Here is a 25471-nt window from a genome sequence, read left to right as displayed (position 1 = left end):
TTTTGTTTTTAATTGTGGGGTTTTTTCTGTTGTTTTCTGCCATAGCATGTCAGTATCAACTGCTATCCACCTACCATTATCAAAGTTTCATTATGAAATAAATCTAATTTATGGACAATAGCACTGGTACATAGTAAATGTTAGGGGTACTGCTTTTTCCTTTTAGGAGTTTTTACTTGTCTCTCCATAGATTCATTGTCTACTTTAAGAGAGTACTTTCAAAACACTGCATCCATAAAGTTCAGGCACCTTTATTCATATGTAAGTTGTAAAAGTATCAGTTCTAGAAAGGAGACTATAGAAATTAATAGTCAACGGGTTGTGAATGTGGCTTAGTGGTAGAGTGCTTGCCAAGCATGCAGGAAGCCCTGGGTTTGATTCCTCAGTACCATATAAACAGAAATGCGGGGAGTGACACCGTTGCTCAAGTGATAGAAGGCTGGCTACCTTTGAACAAAATGAACTCAGGTGCAGTGCCCAGGCCCTGAGTTAATGTCACAGGACTGGCAAACAAAATAAAAAAAGAAAAAGAAATTAATAGTCAAATTGAAAAAAAACAGAAGAAAAATTCAGTAATGGTGATACAGAAATTAAAATTTCCTTCCTAGCCCTTTCTTTGTATGGCACTAGGGGGTTTGAACTCTGGGTCCTGCACTTGCTAGCCAGGTGTTCTATGGCTAGTGATACCTCCAGCCCAGAAATGAAGGTATTGAAGAGAAGAAGTGCATCAAAATAACAGCACTTTTAAAGGATTTGCCTAAATTGCTCTGTGGCCAAAATGAAGACCAGTGACATTCCTCTTCTTGTGGAAATGTCCAGTAACATTTCCTCTTCTTGACAAAAACAATCCTCAGACTCCCAATTTGAGTTGAGATATTTAGGTACAAAGGAAAATCAACATTATGCGCTAAAAGAACAAAACAGTAATGACAAAATTTACATGTGCAGGTTATTTGACAAAGGAATGAAACCATTTGTTGAAACTTAACTGCAAATGTTTCCCCCTTCAGTCTTCGTGGTGGGAACGACGGGCTTTTCCACTGAAGGATGAGGACACAGCAGCTTTGCTTTGCCAGGATGAAAGCAAGGATGAGACTCAGAGGGAAAGCACAGCTTTTCATGGTGAAGTCTTCGGTACCACTGCACCAGAGAATGGCCTCCACACAAAAAAGCAGTTAGATGGAATGGAAGAGTGTAAACCTTTTGGTCTGGGACTCACTAATGTTAAAAAAAACAGGTGACAGGGAGCGCACTGGAAAAACTATGTAGTTGGATGGAAGTGAGGAGGAAAAAAGCCCTGTTGTGGATCTTCTACTCACTCTGGTCACAGTTCCAGATTACAAAATGTACGGCATGTACTCTTCTTTTATGCTGTTTATAAGAGGCAAGAAAAGTCTTTTCTTCCTTCTTGAAATGCAGAAGCAGCTAGCTTTTCAGCTCTAGGCAAGTGCTAGCCATTTGTATTTCTCATACAAGGTGTCAAGTGCTGCAATTTGGTGCCAAGTCCTATTATTAAGACCATGCCTCCCCTACCATCTGACACACAAACACACTTGATTTGCATCAAATGACAGCTATCTTTTCTTCTGTTCACATGGTAATTCACCAAAATTGCCTCAGAAACATTAACTATACAAATAAGTGTGTATGGAACATGTTCACAAATATACACACACATATACACACATGCACACAGTTTTAAAATTACATTAGAAGGCATGTATGAACTATTCTATGCAATATATGCTGCAATAATTATAAAGCACAGGTTTCCACTTATAACATAGAAAAGTCTTGACTATGAAGGGGGGGAGGGTATTTGTTCTTGTTTTTGTTGCTTAACCACAGTAGTTATTTATGGAAATTCTTATACAAGGTAACACAATACTCATTTTTTTGAAATCACTGGTATCTCTTGGACTAACCACAGGCTACTTTCTATTTTATGCCTACCAGAACTGAGACAATCAAACTAAGAGTTAAGTATGGATGTATTTTAGCTATGACATCTTTGAAAATTCAATTTGAATTTTACCTGTTTTATGTGCCTAGTGAAGAAAAAACACAAATTTAAACTGTGCAACAAACAGAAACGTTCTAGTATTATAAAACTTCGTAAATGGTTGTATTTCTAGCTAATGTTTAGCTAGTATGGAAACCTTACTATATTTCTAGCTAATTTGGTCTTTTTTTGTGGTAGCTTTCTCTACTCATTAAAACATCTATTCTTACTTGTATCCTAGATTGAGAACTATAACATTTTCAAAGGTCAAGACTTCAATATTAGATACAGAAGAATGTGCATGGTGGAAAAATTCTTTTAAAGCTATGATATTATTTTTTCTTCTATGTGAAAGTTAAGGACAATTTGTATAAATCACTTTTTGTCATGTAAAAAAAAGTAATTTAAGTTGTAATGCCCATTACTGAAAACTCTGGCCATGTGGTCTAGAGTCTGTGGAGTCTGACACCCAAATATTTGTTCAGGATTGGAAATTATACTGGTCCCTGCAAAGGGGAAAACATTCAGATTCAACAGTTACAAACTTTTGCGTGTAGTTTTACTGTACATTTATTTTTAAAGAAAAAGAAAACAAAAGCCAGACAAACTCAAGTTTTCCTGGCAAATAAATTCAAATCTTTGTCATGTCTGATATTATAATCTTCCTTCTATATGTGTTTTTTAATTAAAGTTATTTCTATATAACTCGTGTTGCGTGATTTGATTAGACACTACCAATTCATGCACAAACCCTTTCTTAATCCAAGACAAAAACTGATAGTAAGGAAAATTTTTTACTCTATAGGGTAAAACCTAAGGAAGTTCTATTTCATAAGTTTTAGCATTACAATTTTTTAACCTCATTTCTCAAAGTTCATAGTAGTTTTAATGTAATTTAGTGATATTGACTCTGAAATTTAATGATATGGGTCCCCAAATGTCTTGCAATATTTGTTAAATGGCAAGAGTATTCAGAAAAATGAAGTAGCTAATACATAATACTCCTTGTATAACAGGGAATAGAAATAATTTATGGATTAACTGTGTCTTGGCATTCTTCGCCTACCTGGTCTTTCTTGGAATAAAATATGTATCCCTGGGGTTCAAGATCCAAACTGCAGAATAATCTTGGCCATCTGGTTCCACTAAGGGTAATGTCAGACTGAAAAGACAATATGAAGTAAAAGAAGTTTCTTGCTTTCTAAGCTACCTGTCCAGGGCTCTGTCTTTTCATTTTTAAAATTGATACTAATATTCATATATCTTACTGGATGAAATCTTAGCTTTACTTTCATTTTTAAAATGCAATAAAAATACCTGTCTAAGGAATAATTACAGGTACTTTGTAGCTCATAAAACATAAAATATGCCAGCTACTTTGTGTTAAGTATACTTAAATTCTAGGAACAGTACTGGAAACATCCCACATATCCAGGAACTTCTTAATCCTCAGCACAACTCTGTATGTTATTGCAGTTCTAGTAACACATGTATGTGTCAATAAGTGTAAAAAAGTTGGGTGATTCAGTAAGGCTAAACAGCTACTATAGTCAATATAAATTCCTAAGAGTGGTGAAAGTAAGAAAATTAGGAGCAGGGAGGAATCACTGTATCACCTGTTCTGACAAAGAAAACTCACATTGATAAATTCTGTGCATGCACTTGAAAATCCTAAAGTTTCATACATTCACTTTCCAGTTTTTAATGAATCAATTCTAAAACTGGAAGTGGAAAAATATACATTTCAAATACAATGTATATCTTTCCATCCAAATTATGTTTTTTAGTTCTCTTTAGCAAGTATATAAACAAATCACACTGGAAATTAAACTAAAAAGAATGAAATATGAAACTAGAAGACTTAGATAAGGACTTCTTTTGCTTTTGGAAAATGGTTCAGAGAGAAAAGAATGAACACTATAAAATTACAGAAATCTTTTGCAGTAGATACTATGTCTTCCTTAGGCATTAAGACATTTCTATTCATGACCTCAATTTAGCCATATTTTTACTCTTTACAAAAATCAGTTCTTCCAGTAAAAACAGGATTATATCATTACATTAATTTTTAAATTGTATCACTAAGAATGTATTCATACAGACCAATATCTAACCTCTTAATGTTCTGCACAATAGATTTGAATCACTGGAATGAAGAACTGTTAGAAAAGCAGCACTCAAATGAAATGTGATTTGGTAGTCAATATTCCTATTTTGCAGTCAAAGGGTTCCATGGGCAAACACTGGGTTCCTTGTGGTTTCATCGATCAAGAGAACGTTTCTGAGCAGCTTCTGAACAAACATTTCTTAACAAGTTGATCACAGATCTGGGGTCTTCACTCCTCATTATGGCACTGCCAGACACAATCATGTTAGCACCTGCCTGGAAGAAATAAACACTCAAGTTATGCCTTAAAGAAAAAGAAGACCCAACAGTATTGCTGGATTATACAGGTCTACTGTTGCCTCTTCCAGAACCCTGTCCAAAAGCCACTTAAAGATGAGCCTGATAGTTCCGAGGAGAAAGGAAACTTGTAGGTGCAAAATAAATTTTTAATGTGCTTAAAAAATCAGCAAGTATTCAGAGTATTCTGCTAAAATTTAATTAATATATACATACATGGAAAAATATATTCATACACACATACATATATATTCATACCAATGCCCTCAGAGATACTGAAGAAACAACTGCTTACTATCAGAATTATTTATATAAATTTATAGATTACCTAAAGGGAAATTATGAAAATGTGAAATTACCCATAAAGTTAGGAACATTACAGTATTCCTCATTTTGTGTCACAAAGAATGGGATGTCCTGTTCTTAGTATTCCAGAATGTGGGTTTGTTTTTTTTTTGCCAATCTTGAACCCAGGGCCTGAGCACTGTCCTTGGGTTTTCTCAAGGTCAGTGGTCTGCCATCTGAGCCACAGCATCACTTCTGGCTTTTTCTACGTACATGGTATTGACGAATAGAACCCAGGTCTTCGTGCATGCTAGGCAAGCACTCTACCACTAGGCCAAATTGCTGGCCACTCCAGAATGGTTTTGAAGTGGCTAAAGATTGTCCAGATGCTACTTTAAAGGCAACAAAATAAATGAAAATAAATTGACAAACTCAAATAAGATGCCTCCAAAAATTAACTCTGAGCTTCCCAGGATTTGACTTAAGGAGGAAACTCCTGTATATTGTGACTCCTGTACATAGCAAAGGAACATTTTTCTGAGAGTACTAATCACTCAATAAATGGCATTCCAACTCTAACAACATTCTTCTAGAAATTATAGAAGGATTACCCCTTAACATGTCTCTTCATCTGCACAGAAAGCGACAAAGGATAGGTTCACTTAAAGCAATCCTATGAGTGGTTGTGATCACCTGGACAACTCTTTTTCTATAAACAAGCTTGTTGTTTTGTTTTGATGTTGGAACAGTGTTTGACTATAGAGTCTAGCTGGGCCTCATAATTTATTTTGTTGTAGTGAAGATTGTATTTGGGGGCTAGGCATTGTCTCTGAGTTTTTGTGCTCAACTAGTGCTCTACCACTTCAAGCCACGCTTCACTTTCTGTTTTCTGTTGTTAATCAGAGATAAAAGAGTCTCAAAGACTTATTCCCTGGGCTGGATTCAAACTTTAATCCTCATGTATCAGCCTCCTGAATAGCTAGGATTACAGGAGTGAATTTACAGCAGCCTGTAGACTTCATACTTTTGACCATCCTGTCTTCTGAGCAGATGCCAAAACTTTTTTTTTTTTTTTGCCAGTCTTGGGCCTGAGCACTGTCCTTGGACTTTCTCAAGGCTAGAGCTCTACCACTTGGGCCTTAGCACCATTTCCGGCTTTTTTCTGTGTATGTGGTACCAAGGAATCGAACTCGGGTCTTCATGGATGCTAGGCAAGCACTCTACCACTAGGCCAAACTCCCAGCCAGAGGCCAAACTTTTGGTAGGTGTGTATCATGCAGAAAAGAATGGCCATTGCAGAAGAATTTCTTCCCCCTTTGTTCATAAGGCAAACTTATTCAAGCCCCAGGAATTTAATGTTCCATTAAACATATTCTTTTTGTATAAACAACTTTCTTCAGATGGGCGTGGTTATTCATGCCTGTAATCCTAGCTTCTCAAGAGGCAGTGATTGGGAGGGATCCAGTTTGAAACCAGCGATGACAAAACTCTAATCAGACCCATCTCAACAAATAAGCTGGTGTGGTGAAACACACCTGTGATCCAGCAATGTAGGCAGAATTGCAGCCTGTGGTCAGCTCTGAGCAAAAATCAAGACTATCTGAAATATAACCAAAACAAAAACGTTGTGGTAGATGACTCAGCAAAAAAGTGCTTGCCTAGCAAGGGAGAGGACTGAATTCAAACTCTCATACTACCAAAACAAACAAGAACAACAAACCCTGGGATTTTCTTCAGTATTAACTGAGATACCAGAATTTATTATTCAACAACTTTGTTCCTTTAGAAATTCACTCACAGGGGCTGGGAGTTTGGCCTAGTGGTAGAGTGCTTGCCTAGCATGCACGAAGACCCGGGTTCAATTCCTCGGTACCACACACATTGAAAAAAGCCAGAAATGGTGCTGAGACTCAAGTGGTAGAGCTCAAGCCTTGAGAAAGGGCAAGGACAGTGCTCAGGCCCTGAGCTCCAGACCAGGAAGGGCCAAAAAAAAAAAAAAAATGCTCAGGGTAAGCACTCAGGCCCTGAGTTCAAGCTTCAAAACTGATACCAAAAAAAAAGAAAAGAAATTCACTCACAGCTCTGTTTTCCTACCTCTACAATAAAACAAGAATATTTCAGATGAAAGGCAGTTTCGGAGACAATATGAGCAATCTCTTTGGCCCCCAACACAGTGTCTACAGGATGGGTTGCTGAGAAGCACTCACCTCTGCACATTTATGCACCGTGTCAGGACCCACTCCACCATCAACTTCTATATCCAAAGATGGAAACTGGGTCCTCAACCAGTGGACCTACGCATACAAGGAGACAGTGATACCTCAAGAAGATATACCAAACAAAACTCCAGTAGTGAATATTAGCCTTTAAAACTAGAAATTGCTCATAAAGGAATTATATCTCTACAAAACATTATTGAGGATTGCTTTTTTTTTTTTTTAATGGCCATACAAAGATTTTGGGACTCAAAGCCTCGCACTTACTAGGCAGGTGGTACTTTGCTCTATAAACCACACTTCTAGGGTTTTGATTTTTTGCTTTCATCTTGTTAGATGGATCTGTGTTTTTACTAAGGTTTAGCCTATAGATAGGCTTATCTATACCACAGAAGCATACCACCATGGTCTGTTTTTTGTTGAGATGAGGGTTTGTTTCTCAAGTTGGCCATGAGCCAGGTACTCTTGAATAAATGACATTTACAGACATGTGCAGCCAGGCCCAGCATCTACCATTTTTTTCCCCCACCAGTCCTAGCTCTTGAACTCAGGCCTTTCATCAAAGCTAAAGCTCTACCACTTTTGCCACAGTACTACTCCGGCTTTTCTATGTGTGTGTGGTACCATGAAATTGAACCCAAGTCTTCGTGCATGGTAGGCAAGCACTCTACCACTAGGCCAAACTCCCGGCCCCTACCATGTTTTTTAATGTACTGAAATACTATTTAATTTGTCCTAGTGTTTCAAAGATTTTACTTCATGGAAACAAGATAAAGAAAATATCCCAATATCAATGAAGACTCCCAAGAGAACTAATAGTCAGGGTTAATACTTTTGGAAAGAAGCTTCACAATAGAGACATAGTATCAATTCTGATTTTAAAACCAAAACCGGTCACATTTCCTATCATGCTTTATTACAGTGTTGAGTAGATGTCCCCATGTCTTCACTTCTTTAATGGGACATACTTTGACAAGTCTTTCAATATGTGCTTAATGAATAAAAGCCCACAGAGAAATACTTCTTTTACCTTTGGCATCATATCTTCCATGAATTTTTGCCCTCCAAACCCAGGTTCCACGGTCATAACCAAGGCCATATCTATTTGATTAGCCCATGGTGCCAAGTACTCAACTGTAGTTCCTGGTTTGATGGCCAGGCCAACCTGTAAGAGAGACAAGCATGCTCAGCACATTAACAACTACTTCCCCCTATATTACTGTGGCCTCTCAGGCCCAATAGAAATACTTAAATGTAAACTCTGGATTCACAGTTTATTTCACGTCTTCTTTACCTATCATTTCTTGTTTACCAACAAACTTTCCAAACTTGGAAAGGGAATAGTACATTACTGTTCTCCTACCTTCATCCCATTTTCCCGGATGTCCTTAATCAAAGCCCCTGGATTCTCAGTAGCCTCGAGGTGAAAGGTATATTGATTGGCTCCTGCTATGGCCATTGGCTTTACCCACTGTTCCGGCCTGGCCACCATCATGTGCATGTCTACAAAGAAAAGACACAGCTCCTGATATTATCCGCAGGAAAACAACTGGCTCACATTAACAGAGCCAGCCATTCGTGTTGCTATGTCTTCTGACATGACAGAAAATGTTTAAATAGATAGATCCAAGTATTGTCTTCAGAATTCCTTTATTCTCAAGACAGTTTGGTTAGTCATTCAGGGAAAATCAAAATCAAAATATTTTCCCACAAAATGCCCACTGCCGCATACGAAGAATAAAGATGAGAGATCAGGAAAGCTCAGCCAGGGTCTAGGAAATGTCACTCGAAACACATCTAAAAAGAAGTCACATTACACATGGTAGCCTTTGTGATTCTTTCAAACAAGTTTTACTGAGCACTTGCTGTACACTCACTAATCATTCTAGGTCCAAGGAAAGGAAGGAGGAGAAAAGACTCTTTCAGCTGTTATGTCTCCACTGTCTTGAGGATTATTCTTAGTAGGTGAGGAAAAGAATAAACACAGCAAGAAGACAAGATATATACTAGATTAGCAGTTGATAAGCCAGTGTGGCTGGGGCAGAGGTAATAATGGCAGGGGCAGGTAATGCCAGAGAATCATGCAGTGGGGAGACAGTTTTGCAGAGTTGACTTTTACTCCAAATGAAATTGATAAAACTCAATTCTGGCCTTTGAGTTAAGTTACAAGGTCTGCTGATGGGGGGGCTACTATGACAATAAATCCAGGTGAGAAGGGATGATAGCAACAATTAGAGATGTGAAAGTATAAACAGGAACTGTTGACAGCTGTAGAGCTAGTGTCAGGAGGAAAGGAATCAAGTTGATGCCAAAGGTCTGGTCTCACACAAAGAGAATGAAGCACTGTTAGCCAAGTGGAAGAAGATGCAGGTGGGACCGATTTAGAGGAAAAGGAAGAGTGATTAGAAGTCTGATATTTACACTAATTCTAATGCTTAGTTCATTTAAGTACAAAAAAGAACATGGATATGGCTCTCTTAAAGTTCTTGACTTAATGACATAGCTGACCACTTCACAACTTAACCAAGACTATTAAACTCAGTAAGTTTGAAAGAAAGGTTAGTAAGAGTTTGAAGTCAAGACTAAAGCAAACCTTTCTAGTTAATTCAATTAGAGCATATGTTAATAGGTAAAATATTAATTAAAAAAACTATGCTCCATTCTGTCTCTCATTTCTCTTTGATTAAAACAAGGAAAATTCAGTTAACTCAGTTAAAATATCTAGTTAACTCATTCCTCAACTTATAGGCCATTATTATCCTTAATCATGAACACACAGAAAACTATTAGCTACTGTAGCTACCCTACAATTTCAGGAAGTCACAAGTCAACAAATCTGCCTATTGTTAACATAAGATCAAGACTGCTCAAACAGGAAGTGGAACTGTGGCTCAAAGTGGTAGAGTGCCAGCCTGGAGCTAAAGAGCTCAGGAACAGTGCCCATGCTCTGAGTCCAAGCCCCATGACCAACGTGTTTGTTGATATGGCTTAGGTTTATAAATAATGCATTAGAAGTCAAACTAAGGAATTTACTTATTAAATTATAAAATAAATTATTAAAACATAGCTAGGATTACATGTAGTAGTCACTCCTTATCCATGATTTCCCTTCCTATAGCCATATTTCTGAGGTTTTATACAGTCAACTATGGTTAGAAATTAAACAAAAAATTCCAGAAATGAACAATACGTGATTGAGTATCCCTAGCATCCTACATAGTAAAGTAGCCCTTCTGATGTATTCATAATGTATCCACTACCCCCACTTAACAGCCATCTCTGATGATTAAGTAACCTTTATTTTATGTAACAGTGGGTAGATATGCACAAGGGTAGATATGCTAGTAATTCAGATATGCTGAAAAGAACCCTAAAGTATGTCCTTTATCTATTATCTCACATCATCATAAAGATCCATATAATAAAGATAATTTAACAGACTGCAGTCACTGAACTTTCAATTTATTATTATAACTTTAATATTTTTGTTGCTAGTACCTTACTGGGTCTATCTTAAACTTTATCACAGGTGTGTATATAAGTATGTGTATGTAAGAAAAACAGTACAGACAGGTGGTCACTGAGTTACAATGGCTCAATTTCCAAGACAGGAAATGCACTTGGAAATTTGATCTTTTGCAAGCCTAGTAATACAACAGTATTTGGTAGTGTTTTTTTTGGTTAAGGTTTTCAATAAATTGGATGAGATATACTCAACACTTTGTTATTATGCTAGATGGCTCTTCCCACCTGTAGTCTACTGTGTATATTCTGAGCATAATTAAGGTAAGGAATATTAAATTCAGTTTTTAATGTGTTATTATTTTCAGTGTGTAATACATTTACTGGGATATAACTTCATGAAAAGATGAGGTGTACCTGTACTGAGACACGTCAAGTTTTGGACAGTAAGATGCAACCTTTCTCATGTTCTAATTTTCCATTGTAAGCTCTGTTATTAGTGGCAACAAACTGATAGGATTTTCCTTGAAGTAACAAGTCCAATTGTTGGTTTTAAAGAAAAAACAATGAAATAGCCAAGTCTCCAAATCAGTTTATCTATTTGCTAATAAGCTTGCTAACTAATCCCTTTAGAATTTGGTCTAAAATTAAGGTGAATGTTCCATGGACTTGGGTTATTGCAAATAGTTGTTTTTACGCTAAGAAGCATTTTTTTTTGCATTTTAATTCTTTGCTCCAGGTTATCGGACAATTGCACGAATATGCTTTAGGAACTAGATCAAGTAGTATGTACAATTTCTAAAGTTGCTAACTGGTCAATCTTAGTAATTCGCAGAAATAACATCTAATAAATAAAAGGATAAGAAAAAGTACTGAGAAAAAAATGGGAAGGAAGGAACGGAATAGTATTTCTCCCTGGTTTATTAACAACAACAACAACATAAGGGCTACTTTCTGATCATAACACAAATTATATAGTGCTTTATACTTCCTACTATTACAGAAATATTATGAAATAGTACCACATATGCACACAAAGACCAGCACTTAATAATCTCTACTTAATCTAGTTCCTAAAGCATATTCATGCAATTGTCCAATAGCCTGGAGCAAAAAATTAAAATGTAAAAAAATGCTTCCTAATATAAAAACAATTGTTTGCAATAATCCAAGTCCATGGAACATTCATCTTTATTTTAGACCAAATTCTAAAAGGATTAGTTAGCAAGCTTATTAGCAAACAAAGTAAACAGAGATTGTAGTGGTAGGAATATTAAAAAGAGGAAGACACTGGCAAGAGACACAGACAACAAAGATAAGTAATACCAGGAACTTACGTAAAAGGGAGAGAGAAAAAAGGACCCTATGGCTACTACTGCACATAGGGAGCAAATGGTGATATCTATTTCACCAACTCTCACAATAGTATCGACAACAACTTTGACTCACAAGAAAAGTCTACAGAATCAGGAATACACCAATTAAAGGAGAAAAGTAGGTTGGAAAATACATGTTTTGTTTTGTTTTTTGTCAGTTGTGGGGCTTGAAGTCTGGGCCCAGGCAATGTTCCTGAGCTCTTCAGTTCAAGGCTAGTACTCTACCACTTGAGTGCACCACTTCTGGTTTTCTGGAGATTAACTGGAGGTAAGAGTCTCACAGACTTATGTACCCAGGCTGGCTTTGAACCTCGATCCTTAGAGCTCAGCCTCCTGAGTAGCTAGGATTATAGGCTTGAGCCACCAGTGCCCAGATTGGAAAATACATTTTGCAAATATTGGTTTAAAAAAAATAAAAAGCTTACATATCCAGAAGATTATAATCCAATATTTGGAAATTTAGATAGTCAGGATTATATAGTTTACTGACTATGGAAAATTTCAAGATGATGAATAAGTTAGTGGAATGTTCTTTGCTTTTCCACAGGAATGACATAAGAATGCACATTTTATTGGGTTCAGAATGTGCAGACACTCCAGCAGCTCCATCCAGCAGAACTTGCTGCAATGATGGACGCAACTCACTGTTCAAAGCAGTAAACACCAGGTACTTGCTACTGAAAACTTACGTGTGCCAATGCAATTTTAAAACAACAACAGGGCTGAGAGTGTAGCCTAGTGGTGGAGTGCTTGCCTAGCATGCATGAAGTTCTGGGTTCCATTCCTCAGTACCACATACACAGAAAAAGTTGGAAGTGGTGCTGTGGCTCAAGTGGTAGAGTATTAGCCTTGAGCTGAAGAGCGCACCTCTAATCTCAGCACTCAGGTGGAGTCTGAAGAACTGTGGTTCAGGGTCACTACAGGCAGACTGGGATCCCATCTGAAAAACCCAGCATGTAATTATTATACCTGCCATAGATGTATTTGTAGCAGAAGGATTAGGGAGAAAATAAAACAAAACGAACAGCACCTCAAAACAGGGCAAGACAAAACAAATGAGGCTTATCTATTGTTTAGATCTTATCTAAACAATAACTAAATCAAAAAGTATGGGGGCATGGTTCAAATGTTAGACTGGGCTGGGAGTTTGGCCTATTGGTAGAGTGCTTGCCTAGCATGCACAAAGAGCCAGGTTGGATTCCTCAGTACCACATACATAGAAAAAGCCAGAAATGGTGCTGTGGCTCCAGTGATAGAGCTCTAGCCTTGAGAAAGCCCAAGGACAGCATCCAGGCCCCGAGTTAAAACCCTAGGACTGGCAAAAAAAAAAAAAAAAAAGTTAGACCCAAGTTCACACTACAATAACTACAATATTACCCACAACAAAAATACTTTATGACCACTAAATGAAGCATACATTAGCATAATCTGTAAAAAGCTCCAACCTGCAAGAAAGAAATGGCATCTTGACCAACTAGGCAACTGATTCAAAACAGAATTAACAAGAACAGTGTGCTCCAACCATGTGTCAATGCTCAGTTTGAGGAATACCACAGTAAATAGGCCTCCAATATCTGTTTGCATGATCATATAATTGAATCACCTCAGACTGAAGGAAAGGCTAAGAAGAAAATCAAGGTAATCAATCACTGGATAAAGGCCAGAGTAAGTGTTTAGAGTAAATGCTCAAACTCTGAGAGGAAATGACAAATGACTTGAGATCCAAAAATCACTCATTAGTCACATGAAGAGCTTTCTAGACAAAGATTAACAAGTACCAAGATCCTGAGGAGAGATTGGTCACTGAATGGGCTGGGGATGTAGCTCCTGGCAAAGGGCTTGCCTAGCAAGTGCAACGTCCTGGGTTCGATCCCTAGTACAAAAAAAAAAAATCAGGCCCCTGAAGACCCAGCACGAGGAACAATCTTGGAGGGAAGCAGCAAAGGTGCAAGATGAACTTGATAAGAAGTAAATCATCCATGTTTCCTTTATTTGAACAACACATCCAGCTTCAAATGGTATAATACCCACTTACCAAAGAAAGGGTCCTGGCCTAGCTGCTTTCGGAGGCTTTCTACCACAGGGTGACCAAAGGTGATGTTGGGAACAAAATGCCTACAAGACAAACAAAATCTTACTCTGAAATGTTTTCAGCTTAATTTCTGTATTTCTCTCAATGTCAGTTCTGATGAAGGTAGAGGAGACTAGCTGAGATTGCAATGACTTAACATCATGCTTCAAAAATTCAAACAAAAAATAACGGGAAATTTCAGCTTTACAAAGCAGTATCACCTTCATATGAATGTCACATCTACATAATAATCTGTAATTCATCGATAGTTATGAATTAGATAATCAATGGAAAGATGACAAACCCACAAATTTATGACTTGCCCAAGTCACACAGTAGTTAGTAAAATTTAGGACATTCACCTAGGTATCCCCAATTCTACCTTGTCACAGGAACTTGTGGCTATTCCTAATCCATTTCATTCACAGGTGCTAAGTAACTATATATTTAGAGAGAGAGAGAGAGAGAGAGAGAGAGAGAGAGAGAGAGAGAGAGAGAGAGAATATCCAGTAAATGGGGCTGGGAGTGTGGCCTATTGGTAGAGTGCTTGTCTAGCATGCATAAAGACCCAGGTTCAATTCCTTGGAATCATACATAGAAAAAAAGCCGGAAATGGTGCTGTAGTTCAAGTGGTAGAGTGCTAACCTTGAGGAAAGCCCAAGGACAGTGCCCAGACCCTGAGAACTGGCAAAAAAAACCAAACAAATAAAAACAGAATATCCAGTAAAGCATGTTTCACAATAGCCACTGCTTACTGAAAGCTTACTACATGCCAGGCATTGAACCATACTCATTTGTAGAATATGAAATCAATGACATGCTTGAGTTATCCATTAACAATTGGTGGTAGGATACATATTGTGTCCACTGACATCAGAGCCAAATTATTTATCCTTGAATCTTTCTGTTGTATCATTTGCTCATTTAAATATGTAACAAAAACCTCTAATATGTGAGTGGCAGAACAGATGCATCAGGTACTCTGTTTTAGAAAGAAATATACTACACGCCCCAATTACCCTAAAGGAGTTCACAATCTCATATGCAAAAATGATAGAGAAAGGTCTGTGAGTTTAGCCTGGTGGTAGACTGCTTGCCTAGCATGCACGAAGACCCGGGTTCGATTCCTCAGTACTATATACATACATAGAAAAAAGCTGGAAGTGGTGCTGAGGCTCAAGAGGTAGAGCTCTAGCTGTGAGAAAGTCTAAGGACAGTGCTCAGGCCCTGAGCTTAAGCCCAGGCCAAAAAAAAAAAAAAAAAAGAGAGAGAGAAGTCTAATGGTTCACCACAATTCCCACTTTTACAGTTATACTTTACTTGTCAATGGGAAGCTCAGGGAAGGAAATTTCCCAGCTCCCTTTACAGTCAATGCAGACCTCATCATAACTTTTCATTAGTAATCCAGCTGACTGGTTTGTGTCATGCAGAGTCCAGAAAGTCAAGTGTACTGACTGAAAAGTCCCATTCTAACTTCCAAAATGTTCCAAAATGTAAATTTTTTTGAGCACCAATATGAGTCATGCATTCCACTCGTCACATGACAGGTTGCAATGAAAATGAGGAGCGCTAATGTTTCTGTATAAAATTACCTTCAGGAGATGTGCGTAAGGCATACCTGGAACATGAATGACTTTCATGTTTAGAAACAGATTTTATCCCCCACATGTCTTATTCTCCATAAGCATGAGAAAACTTGAAAAAAAAAAAAACCCAAATTTTTAACATTTCTGTTCCCAAGCATTTTGGATTAGAGATGCTCCACCTGTACTCCTTTCCTGTTCACATTTCACCTATATGCCAATAAAGCCTCTCAGGAATGAGAGCCCCCAGGAAGGAAGAAGAAAAAGCCCTGAGTTACTGCATGGAAGAACAATTTTACAGAACTGTTAAATGGCTAAGAAATAAACTACAATGTTATGTTGTTTGAATCTGGGCTTGGAAAAAAGTAAATAACAAGCAGACAATGTGAGGTTATAGATAAAAGATACAAATAAGCAAATATTCTGTAATTTAACCTTCTGTTAGTGTTAAAAAGATCATCAGACTATAAACAACAGAATCTGTGAGAAAAGAAATGCAGCAAAGATTAAAAAATGAAGTGAAGGCAGAAATAAACAGGTTTGGTTCAAAGAAGAGGGAATGATATTGACCAGTGTGGCTGATATGAAAAATGTTTTCAAATTGAGCATCAAATTCCAAACTAAGTTGTTTGGACTTTATTCTGTTGTAAATATGAAGTGAGAGTTCATTGTAAGATATAAATAATAATATACAAATAAAGCAGGAAGCTGGACTGGACAAAAATCACAGGAAGAAAGGTAAGAGCTACTGTTAAGTAGCAAGGAAAAGAAAGAATAATAAGACAATAAAACTGATAGGATATACCAACTGATTATTGACATGGGGGTTAGTAAAAGGAGAGAATAGCATGGTTAAGACTTTAAGATGATAGGCTGAATGTTCATAAAACTAAAACTCTTATATAGTTCAGATACAAGTTCTAAGCAGTTCTTATAAATTTTTTTAAAATTTCACAGCAATCCTACAACACTGGTACCATATTTGTATTTTACAGATGAAAAGATGGATGTCACACAACCAGTGAGTACTTGATGTACAAGTAAACACAAGCAAATGTGGGTCTTGATTACTATGCTCATTTGCCTCAGTACAATTATGTCAATAGCCCAGGGAAGATGACAGGACCTCAGAATTAAAGGACACACCTGAGATGGAGGATAAAGTGGATCCATGTAGACCTTTTCATTAACATGTTAGTCAGTCTTTGGAGGCTAGATATCCAGTAGTTAGAAAGTTATTCTACCATTTACTGAAGAGCAATCACGGTCAGAATTATAGACATGATGCTTATGTTACTTAAACTAGAAATAAGGGTCAAGAAAGCAGGCAGGGATATCTACTGAATGTTTTATACAAGTCTAGAACCAATAGGTTTTGATATCTTATCCTGTTCATTTTTCTTGGGAGTACTATGGATTGAACTTAGGACACTGGACATGTTAAGCAAGCAATCAATCATCTGAACCACATTCCCTGTCCTTACATGCTATTTTTTTCATTGGTAGTGTGGCCTTGGAAGTAGTTTTGTTGTCAACTTCATTTATTATTAAAGAACAATTAAAATGAGAGGTTGAATTGAAATCTCTTTGTACAACTACTTGAAGGCAATGAAATAATTACACAGGAACAACAACAACATCCTAAGAAACTGTGGGAATCAAACAAATTAATACTTATTTCATTGAGAAACCCACGTGTAACTTATACAACTATGGACCCAAAATTATGTGAACAGTTTGTCCTATGGATGATCAATTTGATGTACTGGGTTTACTAAGGAGACCAGGAGAACAAATGAATGCACCTATATTCTTAGAGAATACTCAAAACTTGTTATAGCTAATCCACCATCCACAACAGCAAAAAAAAACAAAAAAAAAAAGCTATAAACCCATGTATCAAGTCAGGGTATCTTCAATTTGCCAGACAACCGTTACCACAGGAACATTTGCCATAAATGGTTTTAACCTTTACTTTAAGCCTAATGACTCTAAATAGAATTGAGCTTGTAAAATTGTAACCAGGATTTCAGGGAGGTCTATCAGTGGAAAATGCTAAATTATTTCACTCTGATAGAGATTTCATCAGAAAAGTCTGCTTCATCATCATCTTATTCTGTACTTTTTTTTTTCCCCTAGAGGTAATTTTTGGGTTAGAGCAAGAGCAAAATAAAGTGTAATAAAAAAAAGTATTCCTTTCTCAACTTGCTGGAATTAATTCATAACTGCTTGTAATTCAGGAATTGTTTTAATTGTTTTAGCATGGTCCATCATTAATACAAAATTTTACTTAAGTATGGTTGTAATAAAATCTATTTCAGACAAGTAGGACAAACAAGGCAAAAATGGAAAGAGAATTAAGGCTTGTACAAAATGTACCAACTGTAACCAGAAAACATTCTTCTTATGAATCACAAATCACTAACTCACTTGCCAATGGGCATTGGCAGACAACATTCAGATTGGAGAGGTAGAGGAGATGAATACCAGCCTGGCTAAAGGTTCCTGTGCCACTCAGCTCCAGCCATCATAGCTTTGCCATAGTGTGGTCTGGTGCTGAAAAACTGTAAATCTTTTTTTTTTAATCCAGTATCAATAATATGGTAATTAATTTAGAAATTACTTTACTTAGGAACACATTCCAGTCAGTGGGTTGTTTTACTGTATTTTTGTCAGATTCTTTTCCTACCCCCAGCCCTCCCCTGAAAGTCATTTTGTCCTTTATCCACATTATTTCATACCAGAGTCTCACCATCCACTGTTCCTCAAAATAGTTTCTGATTTGCTAAATTCAGCTTTAACTAAGAGAAAACATGGGTATTTTTAGATGAGGAAGGAAGAGACTTGAAAACAAAAAGCCCGTCCAAAGTGTAATGTTAGAAGACAATAGCCAGGAATGAAAGAAACACAGGGGAAGTACTAGGATGTAGGTACCTTGTGACCAGAGAATTTGAAAAAGGAGTCACAGCCCACTCTCTTACCCCTGACCTAGGAAACATTGCAGCACATTGTTTAGAGAGTTGGTACCAGCTCAGCTAGGATTTGTCTACCCTGGCAGGATATGGGGGCAAGGGGATAAACCTCATTAAACTGTTTCTCTCCTTTGCAAATGAAAAATTTAAAAAAGCTCTTACCTCAAAAACTGTGTGAAGGTTAAAAAAGTATGAAAACTATGTAAGCAGAAAACACTGCTTCCTAGCAAAAGAGGGTCAATGAAGAAAAATTAACTTATTTATTATGTTTGCAATTTGCCACAGAGCAGGAAGGGAGCAAAAGCATTTGCTTCAAGATTCCTATTATGACTTAACCATTCATTCATTTAAATAAGCCTGTAAAGGGACTTCAACACAGATCCTGTTTCCAGAAAGTATTAGTGTTACAGGGAGACATACAATAAGAAAAATATGTGCTAAACCTTAGTTGCTCTTCAAGGACAGAGAGTGTAATTGCATGAGTCTCACAAGACTGTTCTGCTTTGGGCCAGCTTTGACTTCAACCCTATCTCAATCTTCTGACTAGTTAGGATCACAGATGTGTGCCCGCCACCAGGAACAACTAGCTGGTGGGTCAGGACTTTGGGTAGATTCCTAACAGTACAAAAAGAGAATACAACACATAGTGACATTAAAAAAGAAAAAAGCGGGGAAGTGAGGAAAGATACTGATTTTTTTTTTTGCTTTTTTGGTAAATAACACGAATTTGCAAACATGAATGGGGGCAATTTTTGCCTCTTTTGAAATAAATTCACATTTTCTACCTCGACCCAAAGTAATGGCTTTTATGCTTCTAGGCCCAAGTAACAGTGGGGTTCACAGATACCTGGCAAAGTCAAATCTAAGTTTGTAAATCTGTCCCGAACTTCTGTAATCTTTAAGTCTTGACTGGTTTCTCTAGGTGTGTTTCCAGCTTAAGAAACTTGTATCCTGATTCTCAACAACATTATGTGCCATAACTACAGTGCTTAACAGTTACTTAGAAAAAAAATGACTTCCCTGAAGAGAAAATAGATAGGAAAATCAGAATCCTAGTAATGACCAAAGCCAGGCCACTGTAAATGTTACTTGCACTCGCTCGTTTCATCTTCCAAAGATGCCTAAGCAATAGTTTGTGTTTGGATTCGCATTTTTCAAGTCATGAAACTGAAGCTCCACGAGGTCAAATGGCTTGTCCAAGACAATCTCCAGCCAGTGGCAGGACTTGGCTCTCTCACCACGGGCGCCAAGCTCTTTTCCTTCGTTCCTCAAGTCTGCTCTCCCCAGCCTCGCCACTAACTAGCTACATGAGCTTGGGCAAGTCATGCCTAGATCTCCTTGGGCCTCAGTTTCTCTACATGCACCTGCCAGGGATGGCCTACTAGAGGCTGAAGGTCGCTTCCGGGTCCTCGCACCACACGTTGGGAGGGGGAGGGGAGGAGCTCGGGTTTGGGGACGCGTCCCTGGATGCTTAAGTCGGGTCAGCTCCAGCCGGGGCCTTTTCGACTCCCACTTCAGGTCCCTTCTCAAGAAGGCGAACAAAGAAGAAGAAAAGGAAGGAAACAAAAATATATAGGAGGCGCCCCGTAGTCCCGGGGCATCTGTGCATCCAACAGGCGCTCAAGAAAGGCGCGCCGTCCCGACGCCGCGCGGCCAGCCCGACCCGAGCCCGGAGGAGTTACCCGTCCATTACATCCAGGTGCAGATAATCGGCCCCGGAGTCTAGCATCCGGAGGCACTCCGCCCCCAAATTGGCCAGGTCGCTGTTGAGAATGGACGGGCCGATCTTGCAACCCGACGCCATGGTGCTGGTTCCCTTACAGCAAGTTACCTCACGCGTCCGCGGCGGGCGGAGGCGGAGCCCCAGCCCCGATTGGGCACCCAGCTTCGGACCCGCCCCTTGTCCGTATAGTCTTCCGGATTCTGACGGAAGTGTCCTTCCCGGGAGTCCAGGAAGTCCCGCCTCTTCGGGAGACGCAGCCTGAGGAGCGAGCTTCTGCTTCCGGTTTCCAGCCTTCCTGTTCGTGGTCCGCTCGCGCTGCTTTCGCGCACTTTCTCTTTGCAGTTCCCTGTCCTCGGTTCTTCATTACCATCGGTTTATACGTTCCTTCCTTCTCCAGCGCCTGTGCTGGTCCTTTAAAATCTTCCCATTCCTATTTCTCCTAGAGCCATCCAGGCTCAAATCCCTTGTTGCTGCCTCGGAAGGGCCAAGGTTTTAGTTTGTGGTGAGGAGTAAAAGGCCGAGTTCAGGTAATGCTCCCAGCCCCGTGTCTGGTCCCCCTCGTTGTGAAGTGGTGAGTGGTGGTGGCACCCAGTTCTCCTGTTTCTGCATCTTGTCCTTCTTACCTGCTGTTTTATTTTGTTTTGCCCCCTCACATCACAGTGCCCATTGACAAGTTCATTGCCCACGTGTATACTGTGTAGACGTGAGGCAGAGGTGGAAATGGTCTGGCTGCCAAATGTACCTGGAGTCTGAGTTAGGAAAAGAGAAAAGAACATGTGAGGAAAAAAAAAAGTGGATTTAGAAGAGCTGTTTCTAGGGGATAAGGATAGGACTTTATTAAAGTAACTGGTGACAACTACTCTAGTTGCTTTTATAACCATATTCAAGGGACAACTGGGCTTTCAAGTTTCCCGTTGGGAAACACATCCATCCATCATTCCAGCAGGTCCCATCTGAAGTTGGTCTTCTTTTGTACCCATTCTGCTTTATTTGGAAACATATGGGAAGGAACGGCTCAGAAGAAGCAAGATTAGAATAGAGATTAGATGAATGGAGAGAGGAACAGTCACACCCCAGACATCCAAAATGAACCTTTTCGTGAACTAGTCAACCCATTTCTTTGGAGGGAAATGACACTTACTCAAATGATTTTATGTTTCTTTTATTATATGTGCATATTCAAACACAAGTCTTAATATCTTTCATAAACATTTCAATATTTATTCATATGCATTTTTCCATGCTCTTTGGTCATTCAGTATTCATAACAGACTTAGTCATCTGAGGGAAGTTGGCTGTGTAGTCAATCCTTTGTTTTTACCTATAAAATGGCTAGTAAAGGATATTCCATCCTGTGGTCACAGTGACTTAAAAAATGTTATGGAGGTACATAGATTCTGTATTACTAAATGATGATAATGTAATATAATATAAATTTGTCTTAAATTTTTCCAAACACATTCTGCCCTCAACTATTTTATTCTCCTGAGTGTCAAACTCTGCTTCTGTAATGCTGCAGTTGAGACCCACAAAAAATAAATGAGGAAGTGGGACATTGTACTCACTGCTAAACCACAAGACTATGGAATTGGAAGTGTGAGGACTCCACATGATAGCAGCAGATTCTGGAGACTGAGCTCTTTAAAGTGGCCTATATAAACTGAGGAAGGATATTTAATTTTGGGGGCAGTAATTCTATTTTACGTATGACCCTTTCTTCCTATAGGTCTTTTTTTTACATATGATATATTGTCTCAGAAATTCTAGGAGCTGGGCAGTAGAGTGGAGAAAGTTCTTCTTTGATTAAAGGAACAGGTACTGAAGGAGAGAGATGTCTTCCTGTCTGAGGTACTCTTGGAGGCTTAAACCATCTAAAACAGGTCTTAACTACATCACTAATCCCACAGATTTTCCTGCAAGCATTGCCATATGTCCATACATGCCCTTGACTCTGTAGTTTGTATTGCCTTAACCTCAAGGCACTCAAAAACTCATGTTCCTTTTTAGAAGAATCAGTTAACTTATCTAATAGAATTATAGACAGTGGAAAATACTGAAAAAAATGAAAGTAAAATTTTCTGTCCAGGATTTGAGCTGACTTAATTGAATCTGAGTAGCATATAAATTTGGATCCACTCTTGTGGCTGATTTGTGTTAATTTTAGAAGAAGTAATCTCATCTTTAACTCATTTTTTTTAATATCTGGGAAGTGGGTGCCTGCTTTAATATTTCCCTGAATGAGATAAATATCAGTAAGCATTATAGCCAAAAAATGAACTATTACCACTAATAGTTTACTTTTAATCTCTAATTTAGTCATGTACTCAGTAGTTTGAACATTATGAAAGATTGTCAGTTATCTTGAACTTTCTCCTTATTTTCCCCAACAGTTGTTGATTTTTTTTTTAAATAGCTATTCCTTCAAACTCCAGGCAACACGATTCCTGAGAGTACATCTTGTAACGGTCTTATGCACATACATATAGATATTTTAGCCATTACACAAAAACATTTAACACATTACATTCAACACAGTTAAGGACACCTCAAATGGGACAGATGCAAAATCTCAGAGGTCCCACTTTGAAAACATTCCCACTCTGTAAGGCCCTATTTCTCAAGTGGGAACTTTTTTTTTTTTTGCAAGATTCAACATTACTTAGCTTATTGAAAAAGTTTCTAACAGACTTTCATACACTAGAGTGAGGAGGCAGGCTAATAAAAGGCAGACAGACCAGTAAAATCATGTCCAAAACAGCCCAATACATTACAGATATATAAGGGATTTTAGGATTTTCATTGAGTATTTAACAATCTTCTTTGACCCATTTACTATTAAAATATTTGTTATAATTATACATAAAATTTGAATCAAGATTCAAGAAACTGAGACAAAGCACATACATAGAGTGACTCATATAACCCAGACACTTGTAATTACCAAACGTAAGGCCTCTAATGCTAGTTGAGCAGCATAGTTTTTAACAGGCAAAATATATCAGCATAGCATTGAAAAGACTCATGTCTACTTCTGCACTTAGGAATGGACTGAGCATTAAATATAAATGCTGTGAAAATGTTATAAAACATCAAAGAGCCCATTTACCTTCTTGATTTTCTGAACTCGAGGATTTAAAATTTTTAAATCTTATTAACTCACAGGTATCCTTAATTCTCTTAATGTATAGGACAACAACCCAAAATTATATTTGAACTTGTAAGTCACCATTATAAACAGTATCTACTTAATAAGCAATTCTAACAGAAAAGTAATTTCCTTTATGATTAGGATGGGTTCAGCAGATCTCTTTATATACATATGCATTTCACAGCCAACGTAGTCAAAAGTTTAAGCATATAGAAAGTACTTTCAATTTAATCTCAGTGTAATCAAAGCCTAAGTTTGACTTCTACTTGAGGACTAGAAAGCACACACACACACACACACACACACACACACACACACACACACACACGCACGCTCATACCCAATTTAGGTATGTATACGAGTTTTTTGTTTTTTTTTTAATGCTTAGTAGCTACATAACAGTTTCCTAATGTAAACTGTTAAACCTTTGAAATCACTTTGAATTGTATGATGCTCAGCCCTTCAATAATCCACTAAGTATTGGCCTCACGTCCCTTTTAAATTTTAAACTTTCCTTGAAGTAACTGGACTTCAAGTTAAAGCCCTATTTGTAAAATATATAAGTTGACTATTTCTATGAAGAAGCTGCTTACTATTTAGTTTTTCCTCATGAACAGAGATGTTCCAAGAATCATAAGAATATTTTTCCTACTGAGAAAACATTATTTTACTGATGTAATTCTAAAAACATTAACATTAATGTATAAAATATGCCCTTCAGGGCAGGCACAGAATATTATAAGAGGAAGTAATCACATTTCCCAATAATACTAAGCTTGGCAGGGCTAGAAGTAGGAATACCATCTCTTTTAAGGTATTGTATTTACATTTAGTGTTTATAGTTGTTTAGGTACTTCTTAATTCATAATTGTCTGATGACTTGTAGAATATTCTTTACTAATGATGTTGTAATGAAAGGGAATGATTTTATGGCATTACCATTTTGATTTATGACATGCATAATTACGACAGTTGGGTAATAAATTTTTAAAAATCTACAGCTCTAAAAATAGCGGATTTTTTTCTTTGAACTTGTTATATTGTTGAACAAAACAAAAATAGCTGTATGCTTCTTGTTATTTAATCTCTCCAACTGATATGTTCCTTATTATTTTATGTAAATCACCACTTATATAGATATTGGATTTCATATTTTTGAAATTATAAAAATAAATATTTGCATGAGATGCATAATATAAATAACTCAAAAACTGTATTTTCTTTCTAGAACCTACTTTTCATTAATACTCTGTGATAGCACTGTAATAGTATATGTTTGTAACTGTTCAAGGCTTCCTAAATCATAAACAGTGAAATGGCTCTTTCCCCTTATACCTCCCTGGTTCTTAGGGTTTTTCACACAATTAAATCCTTTTAGCCATTGATTTTAAAGATGTTTATGAAATATTAGGTGTGTTGGCAGATTTGTGCCACCCATCGGACATAAAGTGCTGCTTTGTAGTTCATCTTTTTTCAAGCAAAAGTACTCAACCTTCAACAGAAGGATTCTTTCTGTAGCTTCTCTATACCTTTAGTAGCCACAAGACATGGAGCTACACGTGAGACTCATCTAGGCCTGGATCTTTCTCCCCCACCTCAGTGGGAGTAGAAGTGAACTGGCTGCACAGTAGGGGATTCTCCATGCCATTCTCCTCACTGATGTGAAGGACAGTGTCTCCATGCTGTAGGAGACTGGATGTTTCCAGGCCAGTGAAGTCATCAGGGTCTGAGAGCTGTGTAGACAGAGGGCTGTGGGCTGCAGCACCTTGTGGTTCTGTGCCCTCCTTCTTTTCTCCTTCAGTGGCTTGGTGCTCACTCTGTGATCAAAAGGATCATAACATAATGGGCAGGTGGATGAGTAGTAGAGGAGAACACACACACAAAACAAGGCTAACTGTAACTGGACAGGGATCAAGGTAAGTCCTGGTTGTAGTCTTTGGCACAAGTAATACATGTCATTCCACAAATATAGGTTTCACTTTTCTAACAGGTTAGCAAAGTTTACATGGTAATAAAGTTTAAAAAATATTTCTTGCCCTATAGTCTAAATATCAAAAGAAGTAATAATAGCATTAAATACTTTTCCATTTCTGGGGCTTCAACGCAGAGCCTGGGCGCTGTCCCTGAGCTTCTTTTGCTCAGTGGTAGCACTCTACCACTTGGGTGTCACTTCCAGCTTTTTGTGTTTATGTGGTATTAAGGAACTGAACCCAGGGCTTCATGCATGCT

At 37.8% G+C, this 25471-nt stretch overlaps 3 protein-coding genes across 14 annotated transcripts in view; 1 reads left to right on the top strand and 2 right to left on the bottom strand.

Moving 5' to 3' along the window:
- Positions 1-2707, top strand: part of Kansl1l (KAT8 regulatory NSL complex subunit 1 like) — a 99669-nt gene extending 96962 nt beyond the window's left edge. Inside the window, exon 15 of the mRNA XM_090354739.1 lies at positions 1011-2707. Coding sequence (XP_090210865.1) covers positions 1011-1241 — 231 coding nt within the window. The 3' untranslated portion in view covers positions 1242-2707. The remainder of the gene's footprint in view (positions 1-1010) is intronic.
- Positions 236-20434, bottom strand: Rpe (ribulose-5-phosphate-3-epimerase). 7 transcript variants are annotated; one of them, XM_090354746.1, is made up of 6 exons: positions 20203-20434; positions 13781-13860; positions 8271-8410; positions 7938-8072; positions 6899-6985; positions 236-4385 (listed from the first exon to the last, which is right to left on the bottom strand). In XM_090354746.1, the coding sequence occupies exons 3-6, from the start codon at positions 8406-8408 to the stop codon at positions 4263-4265; spliced, it is 483 nt and encodes a 160-aa protein (XP_090210872.1). In that variant the 5' UTR covers positions 8409-8410; positions 13781-13860; positions 20203-20434; the 3' UTR covers positions 236-4262. The 7 variants fall into 7 exon arrangements, with proteins under 7 accessions (XP_090210872.1, XP_090210866.1, XP_090210868.1 ...); XM_090354740.1 differs by lacking the exon at positions 20203-20434 and adding an exon at positions 20054-20196; XM_090354742.1 differs by lacking the exon at positions 20203-20434 and adding an exon at positions 20065-20133.
- An 860-nt stretch (positions 20435-21294) lies between these two features.
- Positions 21295-25471, bottom strand: part of Unc80 (unc-80 subunit of NALCN channel complex) — a 185179-nt gene continuing 181002 nt past the window's right edge. For all 6 annotated transcript variants that reach the window (XM_090354730.1, XM_090354731.1, XM_090354734.1 and 3 more), the window contains one exon: positions 21295-25059. In XM_090354730.1, coding sequence (XP_090210856.1) covers positions 24796-25059 — 264 coding nt within the window. In that variant the 3' untranslated portion in view covers positions 21295-24795. The remainder of the gene's footprint in view (positions 25060-25471) is intronic.

Source organism: Megascapheus bottae, chromosome 21 (genome assembly GCF_031878675.1).
Source record: "Megascapheus bottae isolate mThoBot1 chromosome 21, mThoBot2.hap1, whole genome shotgun sequence".
NCBI classification, from domain to species: Eukaryota; Metazoa; Chordata; class Mammalia; order Rodentia; family Geomyidae; genus Megascapheus; species Megascapheus bottae.
The sequence above is the reverse complement of the archived record's forward strand: the minus strand, read 5'-3'. Positions and strand labels throughout refer to the sequence as shown.

Bases quoted from the DNA above. Each gene is read 5' to 3' on its own strand.
- Rpe (XM_090354740.1), bottom strand. From the start codon at position 20,175: ATGGCGTCGGGTTGCAAGATCGGCCCGTCCATTCTCAACAGCGACCTG. The intron at 8,073-8,270 runs GTAGGAGAACAG...TCTCTCTTACAG, and splicing joins TCCGGGAAAATGGGATGAAG to GTTGGCCTGGCCATCAAACC. The intron at 4,386-6,898 runs GTGAGTGCTTCT...TATTTCTTCCAG, and splicing joins CGGTGCATAAATGTGCAGAG to GCAGGTGCTAACATGATTGT.